Here is a 21940-nt window from a genome sequence, read left to right on the forward strand (position 1 = left end):
GGTCTAGGACGATGTATTTGGAAATAAAAAATTGAAGTATAGTTGGTTAAACTTCACTATTTTTTTTTTTTTATTGATTTTTGAGAGAGAGAGAGAGATTTGTTATTCAACATATTTATATATTTACTGGTTGATTCTTGTATGTGCCCTGTCTGGATATTAAACTCACAACCTTAGGTTATTGGGAAAGTGCTCTAACCAACTGAGCTACCTGGCCTGGGTAGTTCATTTTTATTTTAATCAGTACTAATTTTTTTTTAAAATTAGTACCCTTAATACCTAGGTCAATGTCAGTTACCAGCTGTACTGTACAACTCATGGAAGTAGCCCAGGTCTCTCTCTCTTATAACCCAGCCAACACACTGCCTGGCACACAACAGATGCTCATTCAAATTGAGTAATCAATCACACAATGTATTCATTTAACAGATTTTACTAATTTTTTTGTAGTCTTTTACAATCTTAATGCCATTTCCCTCCAAAATTAACATTAAGTCTCTCAAAATTTAATAAACCCTAAAGAACCAAAATGTACACTGCATTTAAAAAATAAATAATTAAAAATTTTAAGATTATAAAAATTCAAAGAATAACATCATTTGCTAGGTAAGTGTCAACCTGGAAAAGTAATTATTTTAAAAAACAGAGATTGGAGAATCACCATTTAAACATGAATTTACTAAGTTTGTGCATTTCTAGCTATGTTATCTACTTACATAACTTCCAATTCATTTCATAAAGTTCAAGTCCATAGCAAAGGCAAAAACTTGCCAAACTACCTTGATTAGAAACATTAGCTTATTTACTTGAAAATCTATGATAAAAATTCTAAGCCATTTAAAAAGAATATGAAACTGTTTACTTCTGCAATGCAATGAAATTTTCAGTTCTTTGACAAAAATCTCTTATCCCAAAGACACACCAAAAGAAATTTATATATATAAAAGGATCTGTAATAACTACTACATATGTAGTACCTTTAAAACAATGAATAAGTCATTAATTATAAAATATAAAACCAAACCAATGGCTAGACTAGGAAAGATTGAGAGTATCTAATAAAAGTCTTTTGATCACAGACACCTCAATGTTCCTAGGCAGCTCTAATAAATTGTTATGGATATGAACAATATGTAGTTTATTTGACCTCTTAGAGACGTAAGTGTTCCTAGGCAACTCTAATAAGTCATTATGCATATGGACAACATATAGTCTACTTGATCTCTTAGAGACATAAGTATAGACAAGGAGATGGGAGTTATAAAGTGTCAATAGATTCACCATTTGAATCAAAATAAAACAATCTGAACGTCACTGCTCTACTAAATTACTATGTAGCAATGATTATGTTCAGATTTAATAGGTTTGAGTCCACTTTCAAAGACAGATGTATTTCCATTGCACCACGGTGCATGCTGACTTCACTGAGTGACTGGTAAAGACACTGGCACCTGGTTAGACTGAGGGGCTGGAGACCCACTATTTATGGCCTGTGGAGGTACTGTAGTTGGTTCCATCTTGCTAATGTGTGTGATGAATCGAAGACGAAGTTTCAAAGCTGGTTTTAAATTACAGATAATCTTCTCTACCTAAAAAATGGAAACACATGAAAAAATATTTTAACCAGAAAACTTTAATTTCCCACCTTTTAAAGAAGTGATTAATATATATCCTGAGACAATATACTAGGGAGTGGGATGGATGAGGAAGTATATGCTTTGTGTTTTAACAAAAGTAGATAAAATTATTCTCTCACATGAGAAAAATTGTGTGTTCTTCCTCACACACATTTTATATATGTATATTTATGTGTATATGCATATATCTATGTACATAACCATATGTTTACAAAAACACATATACTTACCTGGCTAGCCAGAAATCCTACTGCCAAAAGCTAGTATAATTTACAATGAAAATATTACACATGCAATAGGTGGTCATCCTTTTAAAATGCCATCTTCACAGAAGCATGAAGCACAATTACATTCTGAAGTTCTTTGAATAACATGTTTGTAACATATATCTACAAATCTAATTTTTAAAAATTCTGATTTATACTTGAAATTCAAACTATATATCAGATATACTCTCACTTAAAACCCCTCAAGGAAATAAATACATCAAGCAGTTTCACAGCTTTCTTTACTCAAATGCTCCTTGACCTTGCCAGGAAAGATCAGCCCATTATTAATTTTTCCTTTCTGTAATTACCTTGTGTCAAAGTGCCTTAGGCCCAAATATTAAGGATATGCTAAATAAAGCATGCCTGAGCCCGGCTGGTGTGACTCAGTGGTTGAGCATCAACCTATGAACCAGGAGGTCATGGTTCGATTCCCAATCAGGGCACATACCTGGGTTGCAGGCCTGACCCCCAGTGTGGAGTATATGGGAGGCAGCCAATCAATGATTCTCTCTCATCATTGTTTCTATCTCTCTCTCTCCCCCTTCCTTTCTGAAATCAATAAAAATATACTTAAAAAATAAATAAATAAAATAAAGCATGCCTGTATCGGTTCCCACTCAACTTTCCTTGATGATTCTGCTGAGGCATACAAGAGTCAACACCCTCTCCAGCTGCAAGGGAAGAATCCAACAGACTAGGATTCATATGTTTTTATATCAGTTTACCTCTGTTGGCCATTATAGAAGGAAGTAACATTGAAGTATGGAGGGGAGATTATTTAATTTCTCCTTCTGAAACAGACAAGACTTCCCTACAGATAGGAAACTCAGTTACAGCTCAAGGAGGTCCTTTCCATGTTCAGACAGCTCTACTAGGAAGTGGCTCTTCCTATATTGAGTCAGAATGCACCTCCTTTTAACTTCAACAGCGTTTATATGTCCTTTGAAGTCACACAGAACAGATCTAATACTGAATGCAAATGGCAACCCTCCAAATAGTAAGGACATAAACAACTAAGACTTTTAAAGTTCAAATCAAGCTTGCCCAGTTCCTTCAAATACCCTTCAAGAAATCACTCTCTGGACTCTCCTGGCTTTAGTCTTCTGGTTATGCTGCAAGTTTCTAATGTTCCCATAGCATATCCTAATCACTGTCCAGAAAAAGTAGGACCTCCTTCACGTAACACAATACCTGTCTGGTCTTTTCAGTAGGGATACTGTACTGTTTCTTCCTAATGAAATTACTGTTAATTAACTCCCCTAGGTCTTTTTCAGATGTCTCGTTGCAAATATCAAGGGGAAAATATAAGAAATTATAACATGTATTTACTTTTACTTTAATATTATATCCCGAATAATATGCTCATGTAGCCTAAAAGAGACTGATATCAACCTTTTCTCCTTAAAAGAAAATAAACAAAACCACTCACCCAAACAAATAAGTATATCACCATATGTTAAGGTTTCTAAACTAAACATCATTAAAAGTAATTAAGTTAACTTACTTGCTCTTTTACGCTGTCACCAGTAAACATATACTTCACATGGTATAGGAAGTCACAGATGGGATCCATGTAATTTAAGTGGGCGCTGCATTGGTCTACATTCAGCAACATGTCATAAAATGCCACACCAATCTAGTTAAAAATAACATAAAATTATGTCAAAAATGGTTCAATAATTCAGCATGATATGCTGGACTCCATTCCAAGAGTAGCACAGAGGGATAACAGGTTTATAGAACTGTCACTGACCACACAAACTGTGTGCATGGAAATATGACATGACCTGCATTACAGTGGACTCGATAGTGCTATAAAATGCCCCAACAGGGTATAAATGAAATTTCTCTTTACAGTTTGTTAATTTTTCTTAAAATTAAGAGACAGACGATCCCCTTTCAGGAAACCATACCTCAATTTCTGGGATAATCACAACCTCAGGGATACTTTAGATTGTACCTTTAGTTCTATTTGGTGGCTTATACTTTAAGGTTCTATTCCTGGCTCATTTTCTTTTCTCTGTACTCGTTATAGGTGATTTTCATCCATTCCCATGATTTTAATTAATTCTTCTTTACTGTAGTGCAGGTTCTCAAATGCATTTCTCCGTCCTTAACTTTCTTCTCAACCTTGAAGATGGGTATTTCTCCCTGCACATCCAATTCAACACATCCCACACCAAACTCATCATAGTTATTCTAAAGTCATGGGTACGCTAAGTCCTCCAAAACTACTCTCTGTTCCTACTAAGCTGACTTCAGTCTAATGGATTATGATACGAAGTTTGGAAAACATTGGGAAAAACCCCCAAATAGATATTTTAGAACTTAATTTTATCACAGAAAACCCAGATTATATTTTACCTCTATCATACACCGAGTTCTCTCTTGCTGAAATCTTTGTAAAAATGGTCCCACAAGATGGTACACATAAAGCAATTGGAATTCAGTCTTCACTATAGGAAGAAGTACTTCAGTGAGAAACCTAAAATTTGAAGATAATTTATTGTGATTTGAAATCAGTGAATTGTTTGAATTTTGTTAATACAGTCTACTCCAATATTTGCAAAAGTCGTGATAATTTTTTTTTAATTTCTTCAAATTTAATTATTTTTAATTATTCTCATATCTCTCACTGGCTCTTATTTTTGATTACTGAATAAATTTAGATTAAAGTCATTCTTAAAAATAAAATTACTGAATGACAGAGGTGCATAACCAGTCTAATATAAATGCCATTCTCAAGAAAGTTGAATCTAGATAATACCAATTTTATAGTTAAGGTAAATAATCAGAAAATAGGCTGATATCAGTTATTCAGTTCAAAAGGCAACTTTTGGAATACATTCTAGGAAAAGCCTCCCTAAATGTAATGGAAAACTAGATACCAAATTATTACTTGCACATACAAATTACATTTTTTTCAAACAATTCTGAAATAAAAGAGGTTTTCTGATTATCTAGAAATTCTACTTCACTCTTACTTTCCAAGTTGTTCTACTGAATGAGATATATACCTTACATGTACATGAGGTTAAAGAACAAAACAAAAACGAAATTACAAAAGTAAAATTTCTTTTAAAAATCATAATACCTACTTGGGAATGAGAGAAAGTTGCCCAATGCTAGAATGGTGCCACACAGCATGTGCTAGAGCTAACGTGTAGCTACAGCTCATCTCGGAGTACGACTGGTGACAAGCAGTGAAGTCAAAGAGGCGGAAGGGATAGCCAACCCACTCGGTTTCAGATGTCAAGCTGGGACTACTGATGACACTCACAATTTGATCATGAAGGACAATCCAATATGGCTCCTTTAAAACCAGAGGAAAGCCTGATGAAAAATATCACGTATCTAGTACGCCACCCCATATTCATTTTCACACTCCCACCCCTAAAATAATAGCACTTTCTCATTCTTTAATGTTTTCTACTTATCCAGCTTGTGTTTTTGTGTAATGGAGATTTTACAATCAAAAGTGGGTGGCTTCATAATAAGTCAATATTATGCTTGTGAGTTAGAGGGTTCCATACACGCAGCTGCCTGTTCACTTAGTACCTGATACTGACTACACAGTAAATCTACTCTAACAATATTTACCACACAGACACTACTGATACACATGTGTAACTCAGAAACAAATACATATATTTCGGAGGTGGGTAAGGAAAAAGTGACTTATACAGGTGCCTAATCAAAGCAGTCTGGAGAGCACAGGGTTAGACAATATTACTGACATTCAAAGATAGCACAACAGACAACCATGTGGTGCTGACTAGACATACGTGGAGGTCACATGAGAAGAGGCTCTCATAGATATGTAACAAACTAAGTGTTCAAAATATTTACATTTTAATGTAAAAACTAAGGTTGGATGGGTAAATGGGACCAATGAATGTAGGGACCCAAAAGTCAGGTATATTTCATTAGATTTGATGCAGAAAGCAAACAAATAGTCACTGTAGATTTTTGAAGCAGTAATATGAAAACTTTAAAAACATGAAACACTTCATTAGCTGCACAATGTCCTTATATAAAGGCATCCTATTCTTTCAACTCACAGGAACAACTGCATTCCATTACTACGTACAAATCACAGCTTAACTCACTGGTAGAGCAGTGATGATCAATCCAATTGCATTCATCCATGCTGTAATGTTCTCTCGTGGCACTAAAGGCTGACTATGAGTGGGAACAAATAATAAAAATGTGGAATTATAAAAACATTTTATGTGGTTGATAATGAGTCTTCTTTTGAGAACATATACAATTCAGGGGCTGACAACTGACCTATCCCAATAAAACTACAATAGATTTTTACTGAGTAAAAATTTACTATGCAGAAACAAAAGCAAAATAAGAATTTTTGTTTTGGGTTGTTTCCTTTAACAAATGGGCTGAAGGACTATTTCCATTTATTTATACTTCTTCTCTAATCATTATCCCCTTCTTTATGTTGGTCTTTAAGAAAGGACTCTTCAAAGACGGTCTGTATTGAGAAGTTACCATCATTCCTAAATTAAATGCCAAACAACTAATAAAGAATATAAGTAGGAATAAACCCAGGTCTCCTGACACTGTCTAGGGATAAATCTACTATGCATATATCTTAAGGACAAGATCTGGAACCAAAAGACAGTTACTATCCAATGTGTATCAGCCTTGGGACAACAGGTTTGTCTGACAGCTCCAAATAAAATATCGATTTCTTTACAAATAGACAATAAATCTTATTGCATACAACAGTATACATACCTTTTCAGCACAACATTTAGAAGAGCATTTCCAACTTCTTTGCCTGAAACAGCTAAGGCCATGAGCTCCACACAAGTAACATGCAGTGCATGGGCAGCTGGATTGGGAAACTCATTGAATCTCCAGTCACAGTTTGGAAATGGACCAGGAGACTTGCCAGCCATCGGTGCAAATGATTAAAGCAATAACTACTGGATCATTTTGAGATTAATGGCTCACATTTGTATAGTGCTTTAGTTTTCAAAATGTTTCACATGTAAACATGTCATTCGATTATCAATTTATCTGGTTATGAACCTTCAAGTGATTTATCTGAGAGATTAGAAGGCAAATAATACAAACCAAATACAAATAAACTTGACATGACAAATATATTGATTGCAACCATGTGATCAACTGTAAGATATAAAATGGTTGGTCTTATATAGGTGGGCTCTTATAACTGTGATGTGATAGCTATAGATGCAACCAAAGTACTGTTGTAACTATCAACCTATTCATTCTAATAGTCATAGGACAATTAATAAGAAAGTTACTAGCCCTAGCCGGTTTGGCTCAGTGGATAGAAGGTCGCGGGTTCAATTCCGGTCATGGGCACACATGCCCAGGTTGTGGGCTTGGACCCCAGTAGGGGGTGTGCAGGAGGCGGCCAGTCAATGATTCTCTCTTATCATTGATGTTTCTAACTTTCTCTCCCACTCCCTTCCTCTCTGAAATAATAAACAAAAAAAGAGTTACTTTATATTAAGTAATTATTTTACTTCACAAAATAAGTTTCTTTGTGTAGGGAAATAAATCATGACCATTTATATAAAACTGCTCTAAATAGTGACATGGTATATAGACATACTAAGTATAATGTGCTGATAACTTAAGACATGAAATCAAAATGAAGAAATAAAAATACCAGTATAGTGGCTTTTTTTACTAAAAAAGAGAGAAAATAAATTTTATTATTTTCTATTAACATTTTTTAAAAATTCAATTATTTAAAGCAACAAACTTCTATGTTCCTCAATAGCAAGCAAATGCATGTACTACAATAGTACATTTACTAGTATTTAGAAATAGGATTATTTTCTTTGAAACAAATCTTTTAAGGCCTGTTTTTAAATATAAATTTTAGTGGAGTGAATTTCTGCCGCTCTGTCACGATGCTGCTAATTTAAGATTTCAAAAACTTTCCAGAAGTAAAAGTAGAAACAATCTTTAGGAAATGTGAAGTCTTAGAATATATAAAAATATTACCTTGAAAAGACAATACAGCTCATGTTCTCACAAATAATACATGCACTTATTTCTACAGAATTTGGAAAATCACAATAAAAAGGATATTATCCACTAGTCGGCCAATCAATCTGCAATAGTAGGAGTCATCTGGGACCCAAGGATTGTCTTCTCGGGCATTCATAGCACACTTCAGGTAAGTGTCACTTAGACACCAGCCCTGCGGTCGATTATCCTTGAGAGAGCCAATGATCGCGTGGACAAGTTTTCGTTTGAGAAATGCACGCTCTCTCAGGTGCATTTCATAATAGTGTAGAGTATTATACAAGTAAGTCACGGGACGATCTGCCAAGAAGAAAACAGATCACCACAATGCGATCTGGTTACCGACAACTGTGAAAAACAAATCCTGTTTTCAGATTACCAAAAATAGCTCAGAAGATTATGAACTTATTTCACAGGCTGGGTAATTAGACAGTGAATATTTTAATTTTAGGACAAGGCAGCAAGCTTCCAATAATATACATATCTGTATTTAAAGATATTCATTACAGTCTGAGGTAGTGATTTCACTTCTGGAAATGTATCCTGAAAAAATGAAACATATGTGCCAAGTCATTCCTTACTAGAGGACAGGGATGGGACATTTTACGGCATACCCTTCTGCACCATGTGCACATATCACCTAATCCAAATGGAAAGTGTTTTTAAGGACTTTAACTTCATACCTATTCTGTAGTGCTAAAAGACAACTCTAGCTTCTGAACTGGAGGAAAACATCTTAGATGAAGGTCTAGAAAGAACCGCCCCAGAAAAAGACACATTGTCCCCATAGTGGCTGCCCTGGGACTCCCCTGCTTCTGTCACTGACTCTGCTGTGCTCCAGGACCAGGTTTAACACTTCAGAGTTGTCTTAATTTCTTCTGATATTCTCCCCACAACCAGCCACCCAAGTCCTATTCCTTCTTCCTTGACTATGTGTCCCTTCTTTATTATTTCCAATGCCATCATACTTGTTTACATACTCATCATACACCTGAGCTTTCTGACATAAGGCGTTGAAATGGCTTCCTTCTTCCAAGACATGCTGCCAACTAAAACTGAATTTATCTAAAATAAATGTTTTCCACTTATGTTTCCATGTCATTATCTTACTCAATAACTTCTAGTTGATTCTTAATTACCTGCGTTATAAAATCAAACTTCTCAGTCAGGCATTTAAGATATCTGTCAGGTACAATACATGAATTTTCAAGTTAGCCCAATAAGGCTATTGTTTTCAAAACGTTTTGTTTTTAATACCTTCATGATTTTTCCAGAAGATTCTTTCTGCCTAGCCAACCCCCTACCCTTTCTGTTTATACAAATCACATACACCACAGTTGAAATTCTATCCATCCAAGAAGCTGCCAAAATCCAATTTGTTCCCAGTAACGTCGGTCTGTTGTGAACAATTACTTTTTTCCCTCTATTCTCTCTGGCAATTAATCACACTCTGTGTAAAATAAGGCATCTCTTACATATCACCTTTTTTTCTATTTAATACATTTGCTATGATTACCTATTCATATTTTGATGTCATCTATTTGAGACTTCCTGGTATCAATGCATGGCACTTACCCTCAAAACACTTTAATAAAACAAAATCTTTAGAACAACTGTTGCCCATATGGTCAGGCCTAGCCCACTTTTGTTTACTATTAGATGGAATTAAAATTTAAAAAAGCTCACCATGAAATTTATATAACCCTCCTAGGTGATCTAGGAGAGTCTCCAGTGATTTGGAGACTGGAAGCAACTCTAAAAATCTGTGGATTACTATATCAAATACTGGAAGGAATCGGAGACACACATTTCCAAAATAGATGGGCAGATAGGGTGACTGGATCTGCACAGGAGGATCAACCTGCTCCGCCAGGCCCTCAAAATACAGTTTCTCTGGATATTTCTGTGGAAATGAGAAAATGGTAAATGTTTAGGGCATCTTTTTTCTCTTAAAAACGAGTTAAATAAACTTGCCATTTAAAAAAGAACATGAAACCATGTTTGCTCCTACAATGCAATGAAAACAAGAGTCATTTACTTGGTAAAAATCTTTTATCCCAAAAATACACCCAAAGTGATTATGTATAAAAGGATTTGTAATAACTCTTTTCATTTTGTACTATATGAACCCGTGTCTACAAAAACTGCAATTTTAATTTATTCATAACTTTAGAGATACTTTAGAACCTTGAAGAAATTTAGAGACCAGAGAGAAATAGTAGAACCACAGAGACAACAGCCAAATCAACAGGCTTAGAAAGGATTAACTGAAGCACTAATTTGAATTAGTACCTTGTGATAATTCATGTGCTTGGTGTGCCAGTCGTTCTGTAGCCAGTGCTCTGGGGAATTTTCCTTCACAAAGTCACTTACTCGGTTTCGAAAATCATTTGGTTTGAGTAACAGCAACTGAATTATGAAATAACAAACCTGGGCTTCATTTCCTTCATGACTACGCATGGCCTTTGGAGAACAAGAGAAAATTCTATGAAAATGTCTAACCTATGCAAGAGCATGGCTCTGCCACTTGATCTAAATAAAGTCTTACCATATATCTATTTTATCCTTTTCTTTTATTGATTTATAGATTTGCATTATTTCCCCTAGTAGATCGTAACAATCTTTTTTTTTTTTTTTAAATATATTTTATTGATTTTTTACAGAGAGGGATAGAGAGTTAGAAACATCAATCAGCTGCCTCCTGCACACCTCCCACTGGGAATGTGTCCGCAACTAAGGTACATGCCCTTGACCGGAATCGAACCTGGGACCTTTCAGTCCATAGGCCGATGCTCTATCCTCTGAGCCAAACCGGTTAGGGCCGTAACAATCTTTTTTAAAAGTAGCTTCTTTTAAAAAAATTTGTTTATGAGAGAGAGAGAGAGAGAGAGAGAGAGAGAGAGAGAGAGAGAGAGAGAGAAAGAGAGAGAAGCATTGATGTGTTTTCCACTTATTTATGCATTCATTGGTTGATTCTTTTATGTGCCCTGACCGGGGATCAAACCTGCAATCTAGGTATATCGGAAAGACCTGGTAGACTATAACCATCTTTATATCTATGCTCCACAGGTAACAGATTAATGCTAACCTATAAGCCACCCCCAATATCACCACTATAGTATTTTTACAAATGTAGCATTGCCCATCCCAATTCAGTATCTTTTTAAGTTTTTACCTGAAATAGAATCGAGTCAATAGAAAAAAACATTTGGGGAATATTGGGTGACTATGAGAAAATTCAGTTCTGACTGTGGCTACCAAACTGTACTAATTATTAGCACCTACAAAGGAATGCAGTAACCTAAAAATTCCTGACCCTAGTGGGAAACTTTGAGAATCAGCTCAGGTCTAACTGCTCATATTTTTAGAGCATCATAAGGCCAGGGTCATGTCTGTCTTATTTACTCTAGACAGACATGAGTATCTGCGCATAGAACATAGTATATATTCAATACATACTTATTGAACGAATGAGTAAAGAAATTGGGAAATCTCTAGTTCCTTAGGGAAGTGATAGCAATGCTTAATTATAGTATAAATTTATTAAATCCTTAGAAGATCTATCAATCACATACATTGACCCAAAAGAGAATAGACAGCTTAGAAACATTAAGTTAAGCATATTCTTACCAGGCAGAGAATTAATCTGTCCAATGTAACAATGTTGTATTTCCATACCATGTCATTAAGAATTTCAATGCATTTATTGAGTTGCTGACCCCCAGCTGATGTAGAGAACTCATATACCAGGAAATCTGCAAATGTTCTCACATGGGCTACCAAGGCCCTGGCTCCAATTCTTTCTAATACTCTGGAAAGCAGAGAGTAAAAAATAAATTATATTGCTGTATGGTATAATGGGTTGCCAAATGGAATGCAGATCTAGGTTTGGGGCTTACCTGTAACCAATCTGATTAATATGATCTGTTTCCAAGAGCATTTTCCAGAGAAGACAAAGGAAGAGAGGAGAGCCTTGATTAGAAAAGTGGGCAATGATGTTATTTTCATTGCTCATTGATTTCCACTTCCTATACTCCTCCTCCACGTTTTTTTTCAGATTAAAACGGCTTTCCTGAGGTACATTATTTTGTTTGAAGAATGCCTAAAAGATAGACCAGAAGTTTACTTCAATGGTTGTAGTAAAAAGAGCACTGGCTATAGAGTTAAGAAACCAGTTCTAGACTTGACTCTGACAGTATCACACTGTTGGTGCTTCAAGCAACTCAGTAACCAAGGCCTGAATTTCTACATTGGGAAAATATGCATACTTGACTAGATTATCACTGAGACTCCTTTCTTAGATTTCCTAAAGCAAGCCTGAATTCCAAGTCTCTTAATAATCTGTTGATACTTCTATTCACCTTGGAAAAAAAGAAACAGAAATTTATGTGCCCTTTGGTTACATATTTCCCTATCGCTATAAGGAAAATCCAGTGGTTATCTGAATATGGCAGTATTAGCAGCAATCTGTATCTAAACAATCCTCCAGGAGATTCTGAAAAGTTTGAGAGCTACTGGTCTACCCCTATTAGAAGTTATATGTTCATTGTGCCTAAATTTTTCTCTGAAAAGCAGAAGATGAGGTTTTCTTTCTCTGTATTATAAAAGCCAAGTTTATAGTTTTTCTCTCTCTGTGATTTTTTAAAATGCACTCAAGTGTAGCATGTGTATTCTGTGAAGCTCCATTAAATTATATTTCTCTGCATTTTAATACTATGAGAAAACAATTTTTCAGTTAATGTATTAATTCTCACAACTATTAACTAATAAGATAAAACTGTAGTAATTAAAATTTAAGAAACATACAGTCCTAGAATAGGACAAGGAACAACCACCCAAGATTTTGGAATAGCAAAGATTTAAAAAAATAATAAGAAAATCTAACGTTTCTTTGGCTGGCACCAAAAGTAACTCTCTAGAATAACATTATAAAGGGGACGAATGATTTCATATATAATTCAAGACCAAATTACCTGTAGTGGGCCTGGAAAACAGCTAAGAGTATGTGAAGCCCAATTATGAGGAGTAAAACTCATAATGGTCTGAAGGATGTCTTTACACCAAGTTCCCTGAATTGAGTCAGAGCCTGTAAAAAAATCTAAACAAAAACAGATATAATCTGATTTAAATGATCATATCCACAATTCATGAGATCATAGAGAAAGTCACAAATAACTATGTACACTGAGAGAATTTCACTGCAATGCATTTACTGCTAAACTAGTAATATTCAGCTTAGGACATAAATATGAATGATATGAACACAAATGAAAAGAAGACCAAAGACAAAGGGAATCTTTTTAAGTTACAGAACATCAATGATATGATTGCTGTACAAGTCTACCATGATTGCTCACTTAATTCACTCTGACAATGAGGTATTAGCACTCTTTGAGCAAAGAGAACAGAATTAAGAAAGCAGATATTGTGCCTGGCTGGGGTTGCTCACTGGTGAGCAGCAACCAATGAACCAGGAGGTCATGTTTCAATTCCTGGTCAGGGCACATGCCCAGGTTTCAGGCTCAATCCCCAATAGAGGGCGTGCAGGAGGCAGCCCATCAATGATTCTCTCTCATCATTGATATTTCTATCTGTCTCTCCCTCTCTGAAATCAATAAAAAATATATATATATATATATATATATATATATTTAATATATTTTATTGATTTTTTTACAGAGAGGAAGGGAGAGGGAGAGGGATAGTGAGTTAGAAACATCGATGAGAGAGATACATCGATTCAGCTGCCTCTTGCATGCCCCCTACTGGGGATGTGCCCGCAACCCAGGTACATGCCCTTGACCGGAATTGAACCTGGGACCCTTAAGTCCGCAGGCCAACGCTCTATCCGCTGAGCCAAACCAGCTAGGGCTAAAAATATATTTTTTAAAAAAGAGGGTAAAGTGGTCCTGAGAAAAGCTTAGGAACCACTACTGAAAAGTGGCTGAAAACTGATGCTCATCCTGATTAAAGTGACAATACACAGAAGAATCTATATCAATGACTGAAATGGTGAAGCTATCAAAACAACTATTTTTTCTTGAACAAATAAAAAGTATCTTTTTAGCATGTCATCCCCTTAATAATCAGTAGAGACATGGCACACTCTAATTTCACTGTTTTATTAGCGGTGGCGGATTCACTGTACCTGTCACGTGAGTTGCTCTAGCTAAGGTCAATATCAAGGCTCGGTTCAGTTCTTCAGATTCTGCAGACAGCACTGTTTTGGGATCGTTAAGGAAGCGTGTGAACTGTGGCTGTAACTCGGAGCTACCTAAGGCTGTTATAAGCCTAAGTGCAGTGCTCTCAACACTGAAAGGTGGGAGAACAACAACAAAAAAACATGAAAAAGTTAACTTGCATATAACTTTCAGAATTATGGAATTAAATTAATCTAGGTTAATTAAAATGGGAAAACATGCAAACTATGAATTTCCCTTAATTTTTTTTCCTTCTTTTTTTTCAATCCTTACCCGAGGGTATTTTTCCATTGATTTTTTTTTTTTCCCCTTAGGGAGAGTGGAAGAGAGAGGGAAAGACAGAGAGAAACATTGATGTGAGAGAAACACATCGATTGGTTGCCTCCTGCACGAGTGCCAACCAGGGCCCGGGCCGGGAAGGAGCTTGCAACCAAGGTACGTGCCCTTCACTGGAATCAAACCCGGGACCCTTTGGTCCGCAGGCTAATGCTAATGCTCTATCCACTGAGCCAAACTGGCTAGGGCTCTTCTTTAATTTCAATAAATAAATACATAAATCTCTTTTGTGTGAGATGAGCTTTGCTTAATTTTTTTTAAAACCTGAAGTGGCAAATTTTATAGTGAAAACCACCTGACATGCTTACACATTTGAAAACAGTAACCTATAGCCTATAGGACTAAAACATTTCACTTAGATAAACAGTATTTCAAAAATTACATTATTTTTACTTGCAATATATTTTCATTTAGAGCAAAATCAAAATGACATGATTGACACTTTAATCATAATTCAAAGTATTTTTAAATATAGTATCCTAAAGGGCTAAGTTAGAACATAATGCCAAAGGCCTTTGAAGTACTTATGCTCAGTCCAAAGATCCCAAGGCAAGGGCTCAATTATCTTAATAAATTTCTGTTTAAAAAGCTGGACTCTGGGAGAACATATTTGCCAGTGATACATCTGATAAGGGGTTAATATATAAAATTTATAAAGAGCTTATAAAACTCAACACAAAAACAGACAAACAATCCAATTTAAAAATGGGCTAAGAACCTGAATAGACACTTCTCCAAAGAGAACATGTATGTCCTAGCTGGTCTAGCTCAGTGGATAAGAGCATTGGCCTAGGGACTGAAGGGTCCCGGGTTTGATTCCAGTCAAGGGTGCATACCTTGGTTGCAGGCTCAACCCCGGTCCTGGTCAGGTCATGTGTGGGAGGCAGCCAATGGATGTGTCTCTCTCACATTAATGTTTCTCTCTCTCTTCTCTCCCACTCCTTTCCATTCTCTCTAAAAATCAATGGAAAAATATCCTTGGGTAAGGATTAACAAAAACAAAACAAAGAGGACATACAGATGGGCAATAGACATATGAAAAGATGCTCAACATCACTAATCATCAGAGAAATGCAAAGTAAAACAACAATAACATATCACTTCACATCTGTCAGGATGATTCTCATCAATAAATCAACAAACAAGTATTGACAAGGACATGGAGAAAAGGGAACCCTGTGCACTGCTGGTGGGGAGGCAAACTGGTGCAGCCACTGTAGAAAGGAGTATTGAGTTACCTCAAAAAATCAAAAATGGAACTGCCTTATGATCCAGTGACTCCACTTATGGGAATATGTCTGAAGAAACCCAAAACACTAATTTGAAAGAATATATTCACACCTATGTTCATTGCAGCATTATTTACAATAGCCAAGATTTGGAAGCAGCCCACGTGTCCAATGGTAGATGAGTGGCTAAAAAAAGCTGTGGTACATTTACACGATGGAATACTACTCAGCAGTAAAAAAGAAGGAAATCTAACCATTTGTGACAGCATGGATGGACCTGGAGAGCATTATGCTAAGTGAAATAAGCCAGTCAAAGAAAGACAAGTGCCATATGATTTCACTCATATGTGGAATCTAAAGAACAAAATAAATTAACAAATAAAACAGAAATAGACTCATAGGTAGAGAACAGACTGACAGCTGTCAGAGGGGAAGGTGGTTGCAGGGCTGGGTAAAAACGATGAAGGGGTTAAGCAGATACAAACAAAAAATAAACAAACAAAAAACCTCATAGACACAGATGACAGTATGGTGATTACCAGAGGGAAAAGGGGGATAGGTAAAAGAGGGTAAAAGGGGGATAAATGGTGATGGAAGGAGACTTGACTTGGGGCGGTAAACACACAAAATATACAGATAATGTATTATAGAATTGCACCTCTGAAACCTGTATAATTTTGTTAACCAATGTCATTACATAAAAATATTGTAAGGCAAAGATTTAAGTTCCCAACTCCAACAAAGTTTCTTATAAATCTTCAAGAAAAACAATCTCCAGTGAGCTCACCAGAGATGAAGCTGGTTCTGATTTGTTTGTGCAACTGCAGCCAAAGTATGAAGATGACTCAAGAGCTGAACTCTGTAATGAGGCTGAATGTGGTGCATCCGGTAGCTGAACATCTCAAGAAGTGTGTGTAAGATGCCCCAGGCATGAGACTTGAAAACGGTTGGCAAAAGCTGACCTTAAGGAACAAGATCATTTAAGACACCAATTAGTAAAAGCTGTGCATTAAAAGACATGAAAGTCACACTTAGTAAAATCTATGTAAAGATTTGATTGTGAATACACACGCACAGAGGCATATATAAGTGCACATATTTTCCAAATGTTCTCTGTAACTTCTACTTTAATTTTAAGGAAAAAATCCAGATCATAGTTAATAATACCAAATTTGCTTTTTTCCCCCTGCAATTTGACAACTGATAATCAAGTTCATCTGGAAAAATAAAACACAAGGTATGTCTGAAAAGAAAATTATTCTAACCGTTCTCACTTTTCAGTTATTTTCAAAACTAGGGGCCCGGTGCACGAAATTCGTGCACTGGGTGTGTGTGGGGGGGGAGTGTCCCTCAGCCCAGCCTGCCCCCTCTCACATACTGGGAGCCCTCAGGCGTTGACCCCCATCACCCTCCAATCGCAGGATCGGCCCCTTGCCCAGGCCTGACGCCTCTGGCCTAGGCGTCCGGCCCGGGCAGCGGGGACCCGCAGTGGCAGCGCCCCGCGATCGTGGGCTTCGCTTTAGGCCCAGGCAAGGGACCCCTAGCTCCCGGGACTGCCAGCTTCGACCGTGCCCAGCTCCCATCGCTGGCTCCACCCCTACTTCCTGCTATCACTGGCCAGGGCGGAAAAGGCACCTGATTCTCCGATCATGGCTGGGGGGCAGGGCAAAGGCGGCCCCAGGGCCGCCTTTGCCCTGCCCCCCAGCTCTTAGCTCCCCCCTGGGTTTCCGATCACTGTCAGTGGCAGGGGGCTTCTTCCTGCTTTCCCTTTCGCCTCCCTGCATTGTGCCTACATATGCAAATTAACCGCCATCTTGTTGGCAGTTAACTGCCAATCTTAGTTGGCAGTTAATTTGCATATAGCCCTGATTAGCCAATGAAAAGGGTAGCTCGTACGCCAATTACCATTTTTCTCTTTTATTAGTGTTGATTATTTTTATGAAATTAAGGTTCCCAACGTTTTGAAGCAAGAGGACTCACTTTTTAACACATAAATTGCATCACACATGCTCTTATCCCCTCCTCCCTCATAAGAAAGTTTTATTCAGATCTCATAGTTACTCTTTTTATCAGGTAAAAAGAGTAACTATGATTAAAATTAAAATTATATTGTATTGGTGAAAGTTAGAATTACCATGAATCAGAAAAACACTTCCATTCTAGACAGTATTTATTATTCAGAACAACATAATAGCAAACAGATATTATAAGCTGTCCTCTGCAATGCAGGAAAACGCCTTCCATACTGCCAGTCAGATTCAGTATTCACTGCTGTCCCAGGAGCAAACCAGAAAGAAGCAAACAGGACCATGATTCTTGCATGAAAACAATGATCACGTCCTGCTCACTAGTCCAATACCCTTTTCTTAGCATAACTTTACATAAAAATCCAACTCACCACCCTGACCCTATCCCTCTTGTTTATTTTATTTTTCTCTATAAGACTTATCACTTGAGCCTGGCCTATGAGCACTGACCATTGACCTATTAGCCAGGAGGTCACGGTTCAATTCCCTGTCAGGGCACATACCCGGATTGCAGGCTCGAACCCCAGTAGGGGGTTGCAGGAGGCAGGCTATCAATGATTCTCTCTCACCACTGATGTTTCTATCTCTCTCTCTCCTCTCCCTTCTTCTCTGAAATCAATAAAAAAATATATTTTTTAAAAAGACATCATTTGATATACTTCAATTTCATTTATTAGTTTTTTTGTATGTCTCTCTCATTAGCAGTAGTCTCTATGATGGCAGTGACACTGCTGTATCCCCAGCACCTAGAAGAGTACTTGTTGAATTAATGAATAGATCAATAGTTATAAACATCAGAAGGTCCTGGCTTACTGATAAATCCTTTGATGCCCAAAGACTCTATTTCCATATAGACCAATAACCGACTGTAAGTTTCCACTAGGGCTGGAGCCAAGGCCACACTGGACTTTGCATGAGCAAGTTTTATCACTCTGGTAGCAATGCTGTGGATAAGGCTGAGGAGAAACAAAAGGAAAGCAAATAAAAATCCCTGTTTTTGACATAAATACGGGAGTTACCTGTAGGGAACTTGGTATAAATCTGAACTTAAATATATGAATTGAATCAGTCCCACTTTAATCATTTAAGTTGCTAGGACACTGGTAGTGATGCACTGTCCAACCTAAAACCTATTCTGGTTTCCATGGTGCTTCCAATTGCATCAGGATCCCTCTCCTCATGGAAAAGCAGGCTTTGGGTAAACTCAACAAGAACATGCTTGAATGGTTACAGTGTGTTTTCTTTTTTAAATATGCAATTAAAACCATTTGAGAAATTTAACTTTTGTTACAGAATTACTTAATAAATCACAGCTAAGCCCCAAACGTTAGGTTCTAACAGTGCTTCCCTCAACTCTGTCATACATGCTCTAAACCAGTGGTCACCATCCGGAGTTCCGAAAGGTTGGCGACCGCTGAGTGTAATTCTATCACAGTGTTTGCTATCTGAAAAAGAGCATGTCTTTTCTAGAACTGAAATCCCACTTAGAGGCCCACAGATGATTTCTCATTGACCTACATAGTATTTGAAGTTTGAGCCAATACTTAAGAGCTGAGCACCGAGCTATGAACCAGGTCATGGTTTGATTCCCTGTTAGGGCACATGCCTGGATTGAGGGGAGTGCAGGAGGCAGCCGATCAAGTATTTTCTCTCATCACTGATGCTTCTGTGTCTCCCTCTCCCTTCCTCTCTGAAATCAATTAAAAAATATATTGTTAAAAAATAACCTCAATGTCCAATGATGTGGAACTGGCTAAATAATCATTTAGAGCCAACCGTGGCTGGGTAGCTCACGTTGGTTAGACAATTGTCCTGATATGCCAAGATTGTGGGTTAGATCCCAGTCAGGGCAAATACAGGAATCAACCAATGAATGCAACAATAAACTGATCTCTGTCAAATCAATCAATAAATAACAACAAAAATATTTTTTTAATCATTTATAGTCACACAAAAGACTTTGTTGTAGCCATTAAAACAGATATTTTTGAAGAACATTAAACTTAAAAAGGTGTTTGATAGAGTATATGGAGGAAAAAAATGGTTATAAAATTGTATTGTAGTAAGAGCCCATTTTGTTAAAAAAATCCATAAATTTGTATATTTAGACATAGAAAAAAATGACTCAAAATATACACAAAAACTTTATAATGCTTATTTTTCATGGAGGGATTATGGTAATTATTTTCTTTGGGTTTATTTTATATTCTAGAAATCCTACAATAAAAAATTATAATTTTATAATAAAAAACCCTAATTATTTTTTAAAAATGTACTTGACCATAAAACACACACATAATCGTTAAATCAAGTCTACATTATACTGGTATCAATTACATGACACAGGAGCAAGTAAACAGGCCATACCTCATTTTGGCATGAACTGTCAGTGAATCCAGGAGGTTCATTGGTAAGGGAGTAATAGATGCCGAAGCCAAACAGCTCGTTCCAGGAAGAGGTATCCTCATAATTCCATTTCCATAAATAGTTTCTACTAGAGCTCCCATGGGTAATGTAAAACATTCTGAATTTGTAGAGTAGGCATTACACAGCAGGGCAATCTTATAGTCATTCATCTGTAAACTTTTATTTCTAAGACTCTGCTGTAGGAACCTAAAATTTCAAGTCCCATTAAAGAGGGAAAAAATGCAAATAATTTCCAGGAAGTTAACTTGCACTTTTAGAAAAGTTTAATTTCATGCAATTATTTACTAATACTATACTTATTCCTACAGGTTTTATAGTTTCTGTCCAAAACGTAAAGTAGAAACACATATCAAAATATAAGTAGCACTTCAGAAAGAATTTAAGTAATTATAAGTTAACAATTAATGAGTATTTGTAAATATGTATTACACATACAGCACTAAGATTCAGAAAGGAATAACTCACAAATTCATGAACTAGGGTTCTATTTATTATCTATCTGCTTAAGCACAATGAAATGCCTTCATTATAGATGTCACTATGTAAAGATGGTTAAGGGGTGTCTCATAAAATGAAAGCGAAATGAAATGTGAAGTCTGACTATCCTACAGTCCCTTATGAAATCTTTTTTAGAAGTTCTGGGTGGGAAGTTCAGCTATTCCCAATACCTCTGACTGAAGCCCAATCTTATCTAAAAAGGACACCTCTGATTAATCACAGCTTAGAAAATGATGTAAGGGAGCACACCAGACAGATGAGCTCAATCAGCCCTGGCAGCCCAGGGAAAGACATCTCAGTCAGATCATGATGAAATCCTAAGTATTAAGAAATTTTGAAACATGTTCACATTATTTTTGGAAATTAAGAACTTTAATTCAAGTAAAACATATAAACATATATGTACATATAAGACATATAAAAGTAAAGTATTTATGTCATATATATATACATATATATATATATATATATATATATATATATATATATAATGTAAATAGGATTAATTTTCTAGTTGTTCTCTATGCAGATATTGGTCACTTTCTCTTGGTATGACATACACATTAAATGTTCGCCATAACTGCCAATGAATGTGGGGGGATTTCCATCTTTACACAAATACTAAGAATAATATTAGTCTATAATCCACCACTTATAAAATAAAAACAATTAACTGTTCAGCTACAAATACTTACTCATGGTGAAGGTTTAGGGAATGAGGTATTGGAATCTGTAGTTTGGAGTTGTCATTTTGGGCTTTTCTATTAAGATGAATCCAAATGCAAGTCATTGCAAAGGCATGAGTTGACTGAGGTTTGTTAATATCAGGAACTGGGATACACTAAAAAATATTTTCAGAAAGAGAAAAATTAACTAATTAAAACTATTTTACTAATCTACTTCTGATATAGCTCTTTTAAAAATATGCTATAGCCCTAGCTGGTTTGGCTCAGTGGATAGAGAATCAGGCTGTGGACTGAAGGTCCTGGGTTTGATTCCGGACAGGGGCACATACCCAGGCTGCAGGCTCAATCCCCAGTAGGGGGCATTCAGGAGGCAGCCAACCAACAATTCATCATTGATGTTTCTATCTCTCCCTCTCCCTTCCTCTCTGAAATCAATAAAATATATTTAAAAATAAATAAATAAAAATAACAAACACATGCTATATTAATTTACTTCCAATTGTTCTTTGATTATTCAGTAATATAAATCAGAAGATAAAACAGCAATGAAACATTGAAACTATTATTACAAAATTGTTCTGACTTACCAAGAAAATAATAAATT

General features: G+C 36.3%; 1 protein-coding gene across 10 annotated transcripts in view; it reads right to left on the reverse strand.

Moving 5' to 3' along the window:
• Window positions 1-417: 417 nt before the first annotated feature.
• MED23 (mediator complex subunit 23) overlaps window positions 418-21940 on the reverse strand; it is a 47763-nt gene continuing 26240 nt past the window's right edge. For 8 of the 10 annotated variants that reach the window (XM_059700344.1, XM_059700345.1, XM_059700343.1 and 5 more), the window contains 17 exons: window positions 21346-21491; window positions 20093-20338; window positions 18539-18681; window positions 16486-16660; window positions 14082-14245; window positions 12907-13031; window positions 11833-12035; window positions 11564-11744; window positions 10226-10396; window positions 9620-9836; window positions 7997-8233; window positions 6662-6827; window positions 6016-6088; window positions 5005-5219; window positions 4271-4391; window positions 3411-3542; window positions 418-1589 (listed from right to left, as the gene is read on the reverse strand). In XM_059700344.1, the coding sequence (XP_059556327.1) occupies window positions 1422-1589; window positions 3411-3542; window positions 4271-4391; window positions 5005-5219; window positions 6016-6088; window positions 6662-6827; window positions 7997-8233; window positions 9620-9836; window positions 10226-10396; window positions 11564-11744; window positions 11833-12035; window positions 12907-13031; window positions 14082-14245; window positions 16486-16660; window positions 18539-18681; window positions 20093-20338; window positions 21346-21491 (2883 nt within the window). In that variant the 3' untranslated portion in view covers window positions 418-1421. The remainder of the gene's footprint in view (window positions 1590-3410; window positions 3543-4270; window positions 4392-5004; window positions 5220-6015; window positions 6089-6661; window positions 6828-7996; window positions 8234-9619; window positions 9837-10225; window positions 10397-11563; window positions 11745-11832; window positions 12036-12906; window positions 13032-14081; window positions 14246-16485; window positions 16661-18538; window positions 18682-20092; window positions 20339-21345; window positions 21492-21940) is intronic. The other 2 variants (XM_059700347.1, XM_059700346.1) reach the window with 1 other exon arrangement.

The sequence above is a fragment of the Myotis daubentonii genome, chromosome 6, assembly GCF_963259705.1.
Source record: "Myotis daubentonii chromosome 6, mMyoDau2.1, whole genome shotgun sequence".
Classification (NCBI taxonomy): Eukaryota; Metazoa; Chordata; class Mammalia; order Chiroptera; family Vespertilionidae; genus Myotis; species Myotis daubentonii.